This window comes from Gobio gobio (assembly GCF_949357685.1).
Source record: "Gobio gobio genome assembly, chromosome: 6".
NCBI classification, from domain to species: Eukaryota; Metazoa; Chordata; class Actinopteri; order Cypriniformes; family Gobionidae; genus Gobio; species Gobio gobio.
In genome coordinates this window covers 30,931,024-30,947,159 of record NC_137102.1, presented here as the reverse complement: position 1 = coordinate 30,947,159, position 16,136 = coordinate 30,931,024, and the positions used below count along the sequence as shown (strand labels likewise).

General features: G+C 38.0%; 1 protein-coding gene across 2 annotated transcripts in view; it reads left to right on the top strand.

Moving 5' to 3' along the window:
• Positions 1–13,714, top strand: part of gnb4a (guanine nucleotide binding protein (G protein), beta polypeptide 4a) — a 72,302-nt gene extending 58,588 nt beyond the window's left edge. For both annotated transcript variants that reach the window (XM_079819462.1, XM_079819463.1), the window contains exon 10: positions 12,307–13,714. In XM_079819462.1, the coding sequence (XP_079675588.1) occupies positions 12,307–12,413 (107 nt within the window). In that variant the 3' untranslated portion in view covers positions 12,414–13,714. The remainder of the gene's footprint in view (positions 1–12,306) is intronic.
• The last annotated feature ends 2,422 nt before the right edge of the window (positions 13,715–16,136 follow it).

Sequence of the window (16,136 nt, the reverse complement as noted above, 5' to 3'; positions counted from 1 at the left end):
TGCGAAGGCACCTATTGAAACCGTTAGCGTTCTTATTATTCTTCTTCTTCTTCTTCTTCCGCCATGGGAGTCTATGGCAGCCCATAGAACCGTTTGCGGGAAAGTTATGAAATTTGGCACATTCATAGAGGACAGTCTGAAGTTTCAACATAGCAAATTTTGAGTCTCTAACTCAATCCCTCTAGCGCCACCACCTGTCCAAAGTTTGACTCATGTTTTTGCTAATAACTTTTGAACCATAAAGGCTAGAAACAAAATTCTTTTTTCCTATGATTCCTTGGCTCAATACGATTCGATTGCACCCTATGACGTCATTTTGCGTCATGAAAATTTTCCCGCCATTTTGAATTTTCCCACAAACCTACTTTTGCGAACTCGTCCTAGACGGTTCATCTGATTTGCACGAAAATTGAACCAGATCCTCTTCAGACCATGCTGACAAAAAAACATGGAATTCAAGTTGATTCGTCAAATCGTTTTCGATAAACATGCAAACAAATTTTACGTAACGCTTGCGAAAACACATTCAAGGCAATATCTCCGCAACGCTTTATCGTATTCAAACCAATCTTGTTGCATGTCATCACAAGCATGACTTGAGGCAACATGCAGCGTTTCGGCGCAGCGCCACCTACTGGTCCGGAGATACGAAAAATTGCTATTTATGCTTATAACTTCTGAACTGTTTGTCCAAAAATCATAAAAGGGGTCTTGTTAGATTGAGGACGGTATGCAGAGTCGTTTGATATCCAATTTGACCATATCGGCCATTTTGGCTGTCGGCCATTTTGAATTATGTGCTAAAATGCTGTATTTTATGAACTCATGAACGGATTGTTACGAAACTCGGTATGGGTCATCAGCACGATACCCTGAAGGAGCCTGAGAAGTTTCGAAACAGCGCCACCTAGTGGAGAATTTTTTTTTTCAAATGGCTAACTTTGGGTAAGATTGACTTATTTTCAAGGGAGTCACTTTTTTGGTCTCCTGAATCCTTGCCGAGTCCAACGATACCAGATTTGCCAGGTTTCGGCATATGGTCTGTGCAGCGTTGCATTTTAGCGCTTAAAAAACATTGGCTGATATCTTCGAAACCGCTACTCCCATTGAGACGAATCCAGCGTCAGAAGTTCGGAAACATAGGTCGATAGCTATACGTCAATGCCCAAATGTCAAAATATTGATAGTAAGGGGGTGTAAAATCCAATCAAAGTCAGGTGTCAGTCATTTTTTATGTGTTTTTTCATATAAATGTATATAACTCCAAAACTAAACAAGATATTTTCACCAAAATTGACACAGACATGTATGGGCTCACTCCAAGGACACATAAAAAAAATGATAGGATTGTGCCACTTGGTGGCGCTATAATAGAACAAAACATGAAATTCCCATTGACTACAATACAGTATTATGATATAAAATGCTATGCTTTACAAATGAATTGGTGTATCATTACGAAACTTGGTATTTGCCATCAGCACCATGCCTTTAAGCTGCTTAAACGGTTTCAAAACAGCACCGCCATGTGGTCCATACTTATAATGAAAAGGCCTCTTGAGGCTATATCTCTGCAATGACATATTTACACCATAATGACACTCTGCTTTGATATATTGACACCAATCTTTGCATGTGTCATTGTTCCCTTATTCTGACCACACCACATCAATTTCGTAACTGTGCCACCTATTGGTTGAAAGTGATAAATCATTAAATCATTATTATTGACTGTATTTATCATTTTACAGCTATTTTGCCTAAAATCACCTAAATAGGTCTTTAATTGCTCATTGCTGCCGTTGATCTGACATTGCCAGCATTTTTGGCATGTCTTGTCTTCTTCTTTGCGCTTGGCCCCGGTATTGCTGCTTGCAGCTATATTTATTATTATTATTATTCCGCCATGGAAGTCTATGGCAGCCCATAGAACCGTTTGCGGGAAAATTATGAAATTTGGTACACTGATAGAGGTCATTACCAATAGTACCCACACCAATTTTTGAGTCTCTAAATCAATCTCTCTAGCGCCACCACCTGTCCAAAGTTTGACTCATGTTTTTGCTAATAACTTTTGAACCATAAGGGCTAGAAACAAAATCTTTTTTTATTTCGATTCATTGGTTCAAGCCGATTTGATCGCACCCTATGTCGTCATTTCCGTCATTACAATGTTCCCGCCATTTTGAATTAACCGAAACCCAACTTTTTCGAACTCCTCCTAGGCCGTTGGTCCGATTTTCACCAAAATTGACACACACATGTATGGGCTCACTCCGATGACACAAAAAAACTTGTAGGATTGTGCCTCTTGGTGGCGCTATAATAGAACAAAACATGACATTGGCACTATACAACTCAGTGTTTTAATGTGGTGTTTTAACGGTTTTGCTTCAAATGTCTATACTCATTTTTTCAGTTGGTCTGCTGCTATCTTCCTTGTTTGCTTCTGTTGCGCTTGGCCCCGTTAATGGCTGCTTGCAGCTATATTTATTATTATTCCGCCATGGAAGTCTATGGCAGCCCATAGAACAGTTTGCGGGAAAATTATGACATTTGGTACACTGATAGAAGTCATTACCAATAGTAATCACACCCATTTTGGAGTCTCTAACTCAATCCCTCTAGCGCCACCACCTGTCCAAAGTTTGACTATCTCTCTACCTTTTGTATTTATTGCTTTGCATATTGTATGTTCAGGGATGTCAGACTGATAAGCAGACATGCTATTTATGACTGGATGTAACTTTTGATAACTTTACGGTAAAAGTGGCTATTGATTTTGCCCTATCAGTGTGGCTCTCCTAAAAAAAAAATTGCTGTTTAGGCTTGTGCATCATCTCGAGGAGAAATGGACACATGAGTGACGCACTCGCATAAAGAAACTCAGTTAAACATACTGCAGTAAAAATTCAAAAGTGGAGTTTTTATAATTTGATACAGTTATCAGATACAAAATCACACATTTACATTTACATTTATGCATTTGGCAGACGCTTTTATCCAAAGCGACTTACATTGCATTCAAAGTACACATTTTACATTTTGTCAATTCTTGCTTTCCCTGGGAATCGAACCCATGACCTTGGCGTTGCTAGCGCCATGCTCTACTGTTTGAGCTATAGGAAAGGGTTTGAGCTATATCACACGACCAAGAATGCTGTTTTCCTAAGCAGGCTAGCATCACGATTAAAAACGTGACACTGATTTCATACAACAGTCCAGTTAACAAATTGTTAATATTAAGTCAATTACATTTTAGAAGGAATTTCGTTACTGAATGATTCAGCGTTTTGACGAATCGGTTAAGTCAAAGATTCAATGACCCATTCATAAACACCTGCCTCATTCTTGAATGAATCAGCCATTGGAATGAATCATTTTGAATGAATGACTCACTTAAGACAGTTACTTTACGCCATCTACTGGTGGTTTACTTTTAATTTCTTAACATTTCTTACAATCCCATAAAATTATTTAATGCAGTTGTAATTTTTTTTTTATTGTAAATTTGTAAAGGATTTAGTTTGATTGGTAACAGACACAAATCTATCACACATGTAGATTCAAGTATGTCAAAGCTCCAATATTCTGAAAGGATATTGCTTCAGAAATTTTACACCACAAAAAATATTTCTTTTTTTTTTCCGGACAAGCAACTGTTTTACTCATACAAGTGAATGACAAGGCTCAATGTCGAGCCCTGTATGTAGTCTTAATGGGCCGCGGTTCAGTCACCATTTTATATTGTCAAGTCAAGTCAACTTTATTTATATAGCGCTTTTAACAATGTAGATTGTTTCAAAGCAGCTTTACAGTGTTAAACAGGAAAATAATGCAGCATAATTTTATTCAGCTGTATAGCCATTCTGGAAAAAACGCTGATGTCATCAGTTCATTTCAATTATCATACAGTGACAGTGTGGGCTTTAGATTAATAATTAGATCAGTAATTTAGTTTAAATGGTTAATTTAGTTTATTAATTAGATTTATTTTGATGTTTAGTTGAAAAATTTAGTGTCCCCTACTGAGCACGCCAAGCCAGAGGCAACAGTGGCAAGGAAACCAAAACCCCATTAGGTGACCTAATGGAGAAAAATAAACCTTGGGAGAAACCAGGCTCAGTCGGGGTGCCAGTTCTCCTCTGGCCAATAAACAAACAGCGTATTATTAGGGGCCAAGCACCGAAGGTGCGAAGGCACCTATTGAAACCGTTCCCGTTCCTATTATTATTATTATTCATCTTCTTCTTCTTCTTCTTCTTCTTCCGCCACGAAGTCTATGGCAGCCCATAGAACCGTATGGTAAAAAGTTATGAAATTTGGCACACTCATAGAGGACAGTCTGAAAAGTAAGCATAGCAAATTTGGAGTCTCTAACTCAATCCCTCTAGCGCCACCATCAGTCCAAAATTTGACTCATGTTTATGCTAATAACTTTTAAACCATAAGGGCTAGAAACAAAATTCTTTTTTCCTCTGATTCCTTGGCTCAAGACGATTCGATTGCGTCATTTCCGTCATAAAAATTTTCCCGCCATTTTTAATTTTCCGAAAAACCTACTTTTACGAACTCGTCCTAGACGGTTCATCCGATTTACACGAAAATTGAACCAGATCATCTTCAGACTATGCTGACAAAAAAATCTTGCAAATCAAGTTGATTCGTCAAATTATTTGCGATAAACGCGCAAACAAATTTTACGTAGCGGTTGCAAAAACACACTTAAGGCAATATCTCCGCAACGCTTTATCGTATTCAAACCAAACTTGGTACATGTCATCACAAGCATGACTTGAGGTAACATACAGCGTTTCGGCGCAGCGCCACCTACTGGTCCGGAGATACGAAAAATTGCTATTTTTGCTTATAACTTCTGAACTGTTTGTCCAAAAATCATAAAAGTGGTCTCGTTACATTCAGGACGGCATGCCGAGTCGTCTGATATTCAATTTTACCATATCGGCCATTTTGAATTATGTGCTAAAATGCTGTATTTTATGAACACATGAACGGATTGTTACGAAACTCGGTTTGGGTCATCAACACGGTGCCCTGAATGAGCCCAAGAAGTTTCGAAACAGCGCCACCTAGTGGAGAATTTTTTTTTTTCAAATGCTTATAACTTTAGGTGAGATTGACTTATTTTCATGAGAGTAACTTTTTTTGTCTCCTGAATCCTTGCCGAGTCCAACGATACCAGACTTGCCAGGTTTCGGCGTATTATTTGTGCAGCGTTGTAATTTAGCACTTTAAAAACATTAGCTGATATCTTCGAAACCGCTAGTCCGATCGAGACGAAACCAGCATCAGAAGTTCGAAAACATAGGTCGATAGCTATACGCTAATGCCCAAATGTCAAAATATTGATAGTAAGGGGGTGTAAAATCCAATCAAAGTCAGGTGTCAGTCATTTTTCATGTGTTTTTTTCATATAAATGTCTATAACTCCAAAACTAAAAGAGATATTTTCACCAAAATTGACACAGACATGTATGGGCTCACTGCGAGGACACACAAAAATGGTAGGATTGTGCCACTTGGTGGCGCTTTAATAGAACAAAACATGAAATTCCCATGGACTACAATGCAGAATTATGATATAAAATGCTATGCTTCACAAATGAATTGTTGTATCATTACGAAACTTGGTATGTGCCATCAGCACCATGCCTTTAAGCTACTTAAAAGATTTCAAAACAGCACCGCATGTGGTCTATACTTATAATGAAAAGGCCTCTTGAGGCTATATCTCTGCAATGACATACGTATTGACACTATATTGACACCAATCTTTGCATGTGTCATTGTTCCCTTATTCTGACCACACCACATCAATTTCGTAACTGTGCCACCTATTGGTTGAAAGTGATAAATCATTAAATCATTATTATTGACTCTATTTATCATTTTACAGCTATTTTGCCTAAAATCACCTTAATAGGTCTTTAATTGCTCATTGCTGCAGTTGATCTGACATTGCCAGCATATTTTGGCATGTCTTGTCTTCTTCTTTGCGCTTGACCCCGGTATTGCTGCTTGCAGCTATATTTATTATTATTATTATTATTCTGGCAGCTTTACAGCTCAGAGGTCATAATTGATCGGAATATTCGAGGGACCGGGGGCAACATACTGGAGACGGGTTTATTGAGGATGATGTTGATTAAATAATTATTAAAGTGCAATATTCGAATGATCGGAGGCAACACGCTGGAGACGGGTTTATTGAGGATGACATATCGATTTAAGTATTATTTAATTGTAATATTCGAACAATCGGAGTCAACACGCCGGAGGCGGGTTTATTGAGATGCCGTGTCGATGAGGCAGTTGCAGGGGGAGTCTAATCACGGTCTCCGCAGACACTTCGGGGTCCTGTGTTGGTCTTCTCTGGGCGCAGGTCCACCATCTGAACTGGATACGGCCCGGATCCAGCTGACTGCAGTAAACCTTGGGATAAAACAGAGAGACTATCATTAGCGTAGATGCCATTCTTCTGATGATATAATGAGTACATCAGGTGTTATGGGAAGTGTTCCCGGTTCCGGCTGACCTAGTCAATGCAGCCTAACAATCATTTCATTGAAAAAGTGTTTTATGTGTATGCCACAGTAAAGAGATGTGTTTTTAGTCTAGTTTTAAACTGACAGAGTGTGTCTGCTTCCCGAACAATGTTAGGAAGACTGTTCCAGAGTTTCGGAGCTAAATAGGAAAAGGATCGACCGCCTGCAGTTGATTTGGATATTCTCTGTATTATCAACTCGCCAGAATTTTGAGACCGCGGTAGACGTGATGGAGTATAATATGTTAAGAGCTCGCTCAAGTATTGGGGAGCTAAACCATTTAGTGCTTTGTAAGTAATAAGCAAGATTTTAAAATATATGTGAGGTTTAATAGGCAGCCAGTGCAGTGTTGACAGAACTGGGCTAATATGGTCATACTTCCTGGTTCTAGTAAGAACTCGAGCTGCTGCGTTTTGGACCAGCTGGAGTTTATTTATTAGGCGAGCAGGGCAACCACCCAGTAGAGCATTACAATAATCTAGCCTTGAGGTCATGAACGCATGAACTAACTGTTCAGCATTTTGCATTGAGAGCATGTGCCGTAATTTAGATATATTTTTAAGATGGTAGAATGCAGTTTTACAGATGCTAGAAACGTGGCTTTCAAACGAAAGATTGGTATCAAAGAGCACACCCAGGTTCCTCACTGACGACAAGGACTTGACAGAGCAGCCATCAAGTGTTAGAGAGTATTCTAGTTTACTACTTGTGGAGCTTTTTTGTCCAATAATTAAAAATTCATTTTTTTCTGAATTGAGTTGCAGGAAATTACCGGTCATCCAATGTTTTATATCAGCTATGCATTCCGTTAATCTTGTGAATTGGTAAGTTTCTTCAGGGCGTGAAGAAATATAGAGCTGAGTATCGTCAGCATAACAATGAAAACTAACGCCATGCTTCCTAATGATATCTCCCAGTGGTAGCATGTACAGGGTGAAGAGTAGCGGTCCTAGCACTGAGCCTTGTGGTACTCCATACTGAACTTGCGATCGGTGTGACTTCTCTTCATTTACTGCTACAAACTGATAACGGTCACATAGGTATGATTTAAACCATGATAAAGCAATTCCACTAATACCTACATAATTTTCGAGTCTATTCAAAAGAATGTTGTGGTCGATAGTATCAAATGCAGCGCTAAGATCGAGTAACACTAATAGAGAGATACAGCCACGATCGGATGATAAGAGTAAACCATTTGTAACTCTGATGAGAGCAGTCTCAGTGCTATGATATGGTCTAAATCCTGACTGGAAATCCTCACAGATACCATTTCTTTCTAAAAAGGAACATAATTGTGAAGACACTGCCTTTTCAAGTATTTTTGACAGAAAGGGTAGATTTGAGATTGGTCTATAATTGACTAATTCTGTAGGATCAAGTTCCGTTTTTTTAATAAGTGGTTTAATAATAGCCAACTTAAAAGTTTTCGGTACATATCCTAATGACAAAGATGAATTAATGATATTAAGAAGAGGATCTATGACCTCTGGTAGCATCTCTTTTAATAGCCTAGTCGGTATAGGGTCGAGCATACATGTTGTTGATTTTGATGATTTAACGAGTTTAGCCAATTCTTCTTCTCCTATAGCAGTGAATGAGTGTAATTTTTCCTCAGTGACACTACAATACTCTGTCTGATGTGATACTGTAATAGACGGCTGCATGGTTAAAAAAAAAATCCTAATATTATCAATCTTGCATGTGAAGAAGTTCATTAAGTCATTACTGCTGTGCTGTTTACAATCATAAGAAGTTGAAGCTTTATTTTTGGTTAATTTAGCCACTGTATCGAATAAATACCTTGGGTTGTGTTTGTTTTCTTCCAAGAGAGTTGAGAAATAAGCAGATCTAGCAGTTTTTACGGCCTTTCTGTATGTGATCATGTGCTCTTTCCACGAATTACGAAATACCTCTAATTTTGTTTTCTTCCAGCTGCGCTCCATTTTTCTGGCTGCTGTTTTAAGGGCCCGGGTGTGCTCGTTGTACCACGCCGTTGGACTATTTTCTTTAATCTTCTTTAACCTCTTAACAAGCGCCCCATTTTTTAGGAATTCTTTGAAAACGATATACCCAAATGAAAATGTCTGCAGCTCTTAAACCCTATGGTCTATATTCATAAACCTGGTCTTATTTTAAACTAGACACTTGAAATATTGCTACCCAAGAGTCATAATAACTCAAAGTAATATGGGAACAGAGTAATATACATGTAAATATACATGTAAGTGACTCACGTTTTTTGTTTTTTGTTTTCACTTAGGGAAAAAAAATATTATAATTTAATGTTAAGAGCCTGAAAATAACTTAAATATAAAACTGAATGTCTAATCATGTCATGATTCAAATATGATGATGATTCTCTCAGTAATGTAGCTTCTGTGAGCTTTTATGTCAAGAAAAGTCTAGGCGTCATTTCAAAAAGGCCATTTATTTCAGAACATTTGCTATTGTAAAGAGTAGTTTTTCATTCAAATAAATCTGCAATAAACTGCAATATACTACTAATTATAATGGATAAACAGTTACTGAAAAACTAAAGCAACTATTTACAGAGATTACAAAGTGTAAAAAACTCATTTAGCTGATGGGAAGCGTCAGTAACAGACTGCGCGCTCCACTGCAGTTGCGCCATGGAGAACGCGCAGCCAGCGCAAAAACAGTATTCACCAAAGCCTACTTACGCAAACTGCGCAAGATAATGCCTTTTGATTGGTTACTAAGTCCATCAATCAAACCTTTGTTGGAAAGGCATTGGCTGGGCACCGAGTGCCTTTATCCAACGAAAACCATGGGCGCAATGATTGACAGCTCACCAAGCCTGTAAGGCACTTCCTCTATATGATGCATCCCAGAAGAGTCTCTGATTGAAGGAGAGAGACGAGGGAGGGTTTAAAATACGTGGGAGAAGCTATTCTAGCAGGGGGAGTTTGCCAGACACGGAATAGAATCGATATTTCATTGAAAATGGACATGATTGATCACGCTAACTCAAAACTCTCTTGCAAACAACGGAGGATTTTTAGTTTTTTCCCTATTTTTTCGTTGTTTTGGATTAAAAAGTGGGATGCATTTTGAAGAATGGACTCTTACACAGAGATGTATGCGGGTGTTTATTGGATTCGTCCGATCTGATCTGAACGACAGGAGATGAAAGATGAGTAACGCTGATATTATGCTAATGTTTACATGGACGGTCCTTTAGCGTTTCATTTAACCCTTTCCTCTCTGGTGTATTTATTGCAAAAACAAGTTCAGAACATGAATCTTGAGTGTTTTAGCTTTCAAATGATGCATAGTTTGTGATAGTTGATTGAATATTTTGTATAAAACAAAAGTAAATAAAAGTACACCCCCCCCCACTTCCGTCAACCCCCCCGTCCACGATCCGATGCGGGTTAAGAAGTTAAGCGCAGAGGAGCAACTGTGTCTAAAGTACTGGAAAAGAGAGAGTCAATAGTTTCTGTTGCAACATCGAGTTCTTCTATACTATCTGGGATGCTGAGGAGATGATACTGATGAGGAAGATTATTTAAAAAGCAATCTTTAGTAGCGGCAGTGATTGTCCTGCCATTTTTGAAGCGAGGGGGCGGCTTTGCAACCTTAGCTAAATTAAGTATACATGATACTAAGTAATGATCTGAGATGTCATCGCTCTGCTGCAGAATTTCAACGGTATCAATATTTATTCCATGTGACAATATTAGGTCTAAAGTATGATTATGGCGATGAGTGGCTCCTGACACGTGTTGCCTAACTCCAATAGAGTTTAGTGTGTCTTTAAATGCTAATCCCAATACGTCTTTTCCGTTGTCTACATGGATATTAAAATCACCAACAATTAGTACTTTATCTACGGCCAGTACTAACTCTGATAGAAAATCAGCAAATTCTTTGATAAAGTCTGTATTATGCCCTGGCGGCCTGTATACAGTAGCTAACACAAATGTTGAACGGGTTTTATCATGTACACTACATAGCGTTACATAAAGCACCAAAACTTCGAAGGAATTATATTTGAAACTAGACTTCTGAGTAATACTGAAGATATTATTATAAATTACAGCAACCCCTCCCCCTTTACCTTTCAGACGCGGCTCATGACGCGGCTCAAGACGCGGCTCATTGTCTGACAACAAAAACAGAAAAATATAGAGATGAAACAATTTTATTGGGAATTGGCTGTATTAAAATATATTATGGGAGAATAAAGGGTAGCAGCAGAGAAGCAAACAAATCTAAAGGGCTGACACTTGGCAGAACAATGACAATGATGACTATTCTAATTGGCGTATAACGTCATCTATCGACATTTAGCGACATATATATGGCATTAAGAATAAAAAAATTGGCATTAAAAAGCATTAAAATAGATTTGATGAAACCTGCAGAAACCCTGATGTATATTTTAGTCGAATTATTGCGTTAATTTGCACTCCGTCTGTTTGGCGCGGATGCGCGCGGCGGCGCTCGCGGAATTCTGAATTTTAGCGGAGATTCACAGTAGGCTGAAGGCTCGTCGTTTCCTGACAGCAAAATGGACATATTTGCATGACTTTCTAACATTTACAGATGGAGAATATCCCTGTGAAATGTAAGTTATGCACTGAGGAAAGCCCCACATTTCAAACGCATTAAACACTGCGGCTATCTGTCTGTCAGCACAAGTATCTCTCAGAGCGTCTGACAGGGCAAGCTGTTTTAAACTATACATGTTAACAATATCTTACCAGTTATTTTAAGGCCCTTAATATAAAGCATGTGTCATGTTTAGGACAAATTGTATCATGCACTTTCCCTGCATCAGCTCACTCTGCGTACTCTAGTTTGATACGAATGCATCTGAAAAATACTGTATATTGATACTTCTGAACGGCGTTCGCCCATCCCTTAGGACTGACTGACTCGTGTCCAACTGCTGTTCACATGGAACCCTTCTCCACTTCTGCCTTCAAAGCTCTAGTTTGAAATATTTGCTACTACCTACCCCACGCGTCATGTACGCACTCACGCGATGACGTCATCAAATTGCTATCGGTTCGTGAGATCGGCCAAGTTAGTGAGTACCGATCGAGTCATAAAATATGATTATCGGCCGATGCCGATCGATCGGAGCATCCCTACTAGTGATAGTTTTTATTTTGCCTCTAAAGGCCTCTCTTATAACTCATAATCCCTTCCCATATAGCTCCAGACGCAACCCAGAACAACTATCGGCATGGATATTTGCAGTTAACAATTGTTCCACCAATCAGATATTGGTGCTGATGAATCGGTCGCCCTTTAGTAAAATCGGCCTCTAGTAAACTCATTAAAATAGAAGTTCACTGAAGAGAAAACAAATCACTCTAAATAGAACACTACTTTTACACCAAAGTTTAATCAAATACATTTTATACAGCTAAAACGTTTATTAATTCTGAATAACAAATATTTATTCTATAAGTCCTTATGCTTTAAACAAAGGACACAAAGAATTGACCTTTCTTAGGAGCCTGTGAGTTGGTCCTTCATTGGTTTGCGTTCCATGCATTTGGGTTTCTGTTTAGGTGTTTTGTCATTTGGGTGTCTGTTGCTAAGTATCTAACCGTCTAACACAGCATTGTTTCACGCTATTCATGTTTGGCACCTCATTGTGGGGCTAACACTCCTGAGGAGGGATTCATAATTCTGAAGAGTCCTGTAATCTGTAAAATGCTTAAATTCATTCCTGCTATTTTGTTGCTGTTGTGTTTTTAAGGTGTTCTAGCTGGGCATGACAACAGGGTCAGCTGTTTGGGGGTGACCAATGACGGCATGGCTGTGGCCACCGGTTCTTGGGACAGCTTCCTCAGGATATGGAACTGACATCACTGGGCGGGACTTCGGGGAGAGGTTTCTGATCACAGAGTCACTGTAATGCACCACTGCCACACAGGACCCCTTCCTTTCCTTCTCCTTACAGATGACCTGGTTTTCTTCTCTCCACACTATCTCACTATCCTAGAGTCAGTCAAAGAGGTGAGGACCAGCAGTGAAGAGCCTCCACTGGCTCTCTCTGTCCGCCACCTCTCAAGTCAAGACGTGAAGCCAGAGAGACAGACTGTGTTGTATATATCCGCCATTCTTTATGCTTGTATGTATAACATATGCACTTCTTACAGTGTTTGGATGTTCTGGTGTGTGGATACTCGTGATGGGTGTCTTAGCTGTGCCTGTTTCTTTTTCCTGCGTAAAATATTTTTTTTCTTTGTCCACAATCACATAGCTATTTGCCGTGCACAATGGCCAATGTAATTAACCGAAAGAGTGTTTGACCTCTGATCTTAAGTTTAGTTTGCATTGGCTAGTTTCGTCAGGGTTGGTCTGTTCTATCATAAATGGTTCAGGCTGAAGTTGGTAGTGTGTAGTTGTGAGAGAAACACTGATGTCACTTAGCTTGTGTTTGCCACCTTCTAAGCCTGACAGAAATATTTGACATGTTTCACTGTATTACTGACTGCACAGAAGGATTTACCATCAGCCTGTCTGTCCCTTGTGTCTTTATTATTACTAGATTTGCTGCTTTCCATAATGCTGGGTACACACCAAAACATTTTTTACATCTTATAAGATTTTCAAAATGTGATAGACCACACACGAGGACAAATAATCCTAGATTTAACCGTTTTGCTCAGCACACCACACACAAACAGATTTTCAACCAGAGTCCCGATTGTAAACACAGGAAATCTCGCAAAATCTTGCGAGACTTCAGAATAAGCATGGCGGTGATTGGCACAAATATCGATTTCGATCTTGATTCAATATCAATTTATATAGCCTACTGTACATATAAGGAAAGTTTGCCTTTTTAGCAATATTTTAAACTTTTCTTGGGTAAATTATATTTGCTTGCATTCATTAATATTCACTTGTGTGTGCTTATATAAGTAGCCTATCATTAAAAAATATTAGGATGTAAATTGTTAACGTTTTAAAATTTCACATTTAATGAAATCTAGTGTTTGATCATAAATATGTATTTAAATGCAAAACCTAAAAATAAGTAAGCAGTTATGATCTGCAATACTTTGAGCAACCAGACTAGATACATGTATATGTATTAAAGAGCCATTCATCCACCTGGTGGGTAATGATATTACAAATAAAATTATTTTTCCAGCCACAAAATAACTCTAATTTGCCTCTTTGCATTGGAATTCTCTATTTTAACCTTAATTACTACACTAATTGTAATATAAATAATATATATATATATATATATATATATAATATATATACATACATACATACATACATACATACATTATATATATATATATATATATGGTCATTAATTGACCATAATTATTGTACAAATAGTAGGCCTATATAGTCCCAAAAGATATCCTCAAAATATTCAATAAATATTATAAAACTAAAATATAAAACATTTATTTAATTGAAAAATAATGTAAAAAGGTGTATAGTCACATTTGATCACCAATGTGTGACCAATTAGGAATACCTGAGGGCTAAATACAAGAACAACATTAACATTAATGTAACAATGTTGCATATATCATCACTCTCCATAATAAAATGATACTGTAAAAGTAGTTGACGTAATAATCAATGCAAACTACGCTGTACTGTTTACCAAAACTTGCTGCAAACACCTGTATAGTGATATGAAGCTGTTGTGCATTCAAATGTATCAGCGCAGCTTTGTGTGGAACTATTGAGCGCTCCGTGAACCACGTATGTGAGAGTGCGCGCCGCCGGCAGATGAGAGCATGTCGCAACTCTGTTTTTCCACGTCTCTGGCTTTAACTTTTATGCCACATTAGCGCCAAAACGCTATATTTATTGTTTGAATTTCGTATTCAATTTTAAAAGCTTAGAGCTTTTAAAATTTTCAACTTTCATATCAAAAGCAGGGTTGAGAGAAAGAGAGAGAGACGCATGAGTGACAGAGAGATGGAGAGAGAGAGCAGGGAAAGGAAACGAACGAGCAATATGTGGCGGCCGGTTGCTTCCACTAATTAGTCTATGTGTGGGAAACACTAATGTTACAGAGTGAGCTAGAGGTGATGGTTAAAAAAAAAATCATACTGCTATGTTTTTTTAAATAATTGTTGTCCGCAGGTGTCTCTTGGAAAATATATATTATTCTCTTTGAAATTGCCTTATTAAATAAACTTTAAATAATTGTTTTTATAGTCGGAGTTATAGTCAGTTCATGACTATTTTATCTCTCAGCGTGCTTTCCGATTGAATATTATTTCATTTCACGTGAGTGTGCGCGCGTTTGACCTCGGGGTTCCCCCCACACATCAGGATTTCTGATCGTAAATATTCAACATGTTGAATATTTACGATTCGTGATCGGGACGGCTCCGACGTTCTTCCGAGCAGGTTCGGACACTCTTAACACACTTCACACCACAGGAAAATCTGATAAAATAATCTTGAGAACCATCAAGATAATCGGGACAAAGCTAGGATTGTCGGAAGGAGGGAAATCGGCCCAAAATCAGCCCGATTATCTTTTGGTGTGTACCCAGCATAAGTGATGCACCGATCATGATTTTACATGGCCGATTCCGATACCGTTTTTTTTTAATATGAAAACTGGCTGATTCCGATACCGATTTCCGATAAAAGAATACAAGTATACATGAACAAGATGTTTATTGGGTATTTAACTGGCTAAATTGGATTTTGGCTAATGAAAACAAGTCTGAAATCAGAAATTAAAAGGCTGAAAGGTTAAATTAATGAACAAGATGTTTATTGGGTATTTAACTGGCTAAATTGGATTTTGGCTAATGAAAACAAGTCTGAAATCAGAAATTAAAAGGCTGAAAGGTTAAATTAAAGGCAACAACTGCATATTCTGCAATCCAAACAAAGATGTTAAATCAGCATTTGTTTTTAATTTCAGTGTAAAGGAAAAAGTCTTTACCAGTGAAATTAAATAAAACCAAAGTATATAATTGTTCCAAAATGTTAAATCAAATAATGTTTAGTGCAACGAAAAAAACTAATTATTACCCACAGGAGAAAATTGTCGTCATTTACTCTTGTTGTTCTGTCTATGACTTTGTTTCTTCTTTCAAAATTAGAAAAATTCTGAAGAAGACCGTGGTGTTCTTTGTTTTCAAAGCAGTCACAATAAATAAGGGACTGATGCATTTACGCTTCAAAAACAGGGTACAGATGACTTGCGCTCTACATTCGAAGTCTTCTGTAGACGCACAAAAGACTGAGTAAGAAACAAACTGAAATTTAAGTTAAGGTAATCTACATTTAACCTCTGCGTCCAGTTTGAGTGTATTGAATGTTGAACTGAATCGGCACAAAGCAATTCATGAACGTTTCAGGAAGACCTAGTGCAGCATTTGCGATTTTTATCAGTGAATAACAGGTCTGTTTTTCCACTCGTACAGCTTCAGAAGAAATGGAGTTTGGTGCACAAATCATATGAGCCGCTTTCATGGTGCTTTTACATGTGTGTAAGCACAAAAAAAATTATAATTTGGGTTTGGAACAGTTTGAGGGTGAGTAAATTATGCATTTTTAGCTGAACTATTTCTGGAAGGTTTG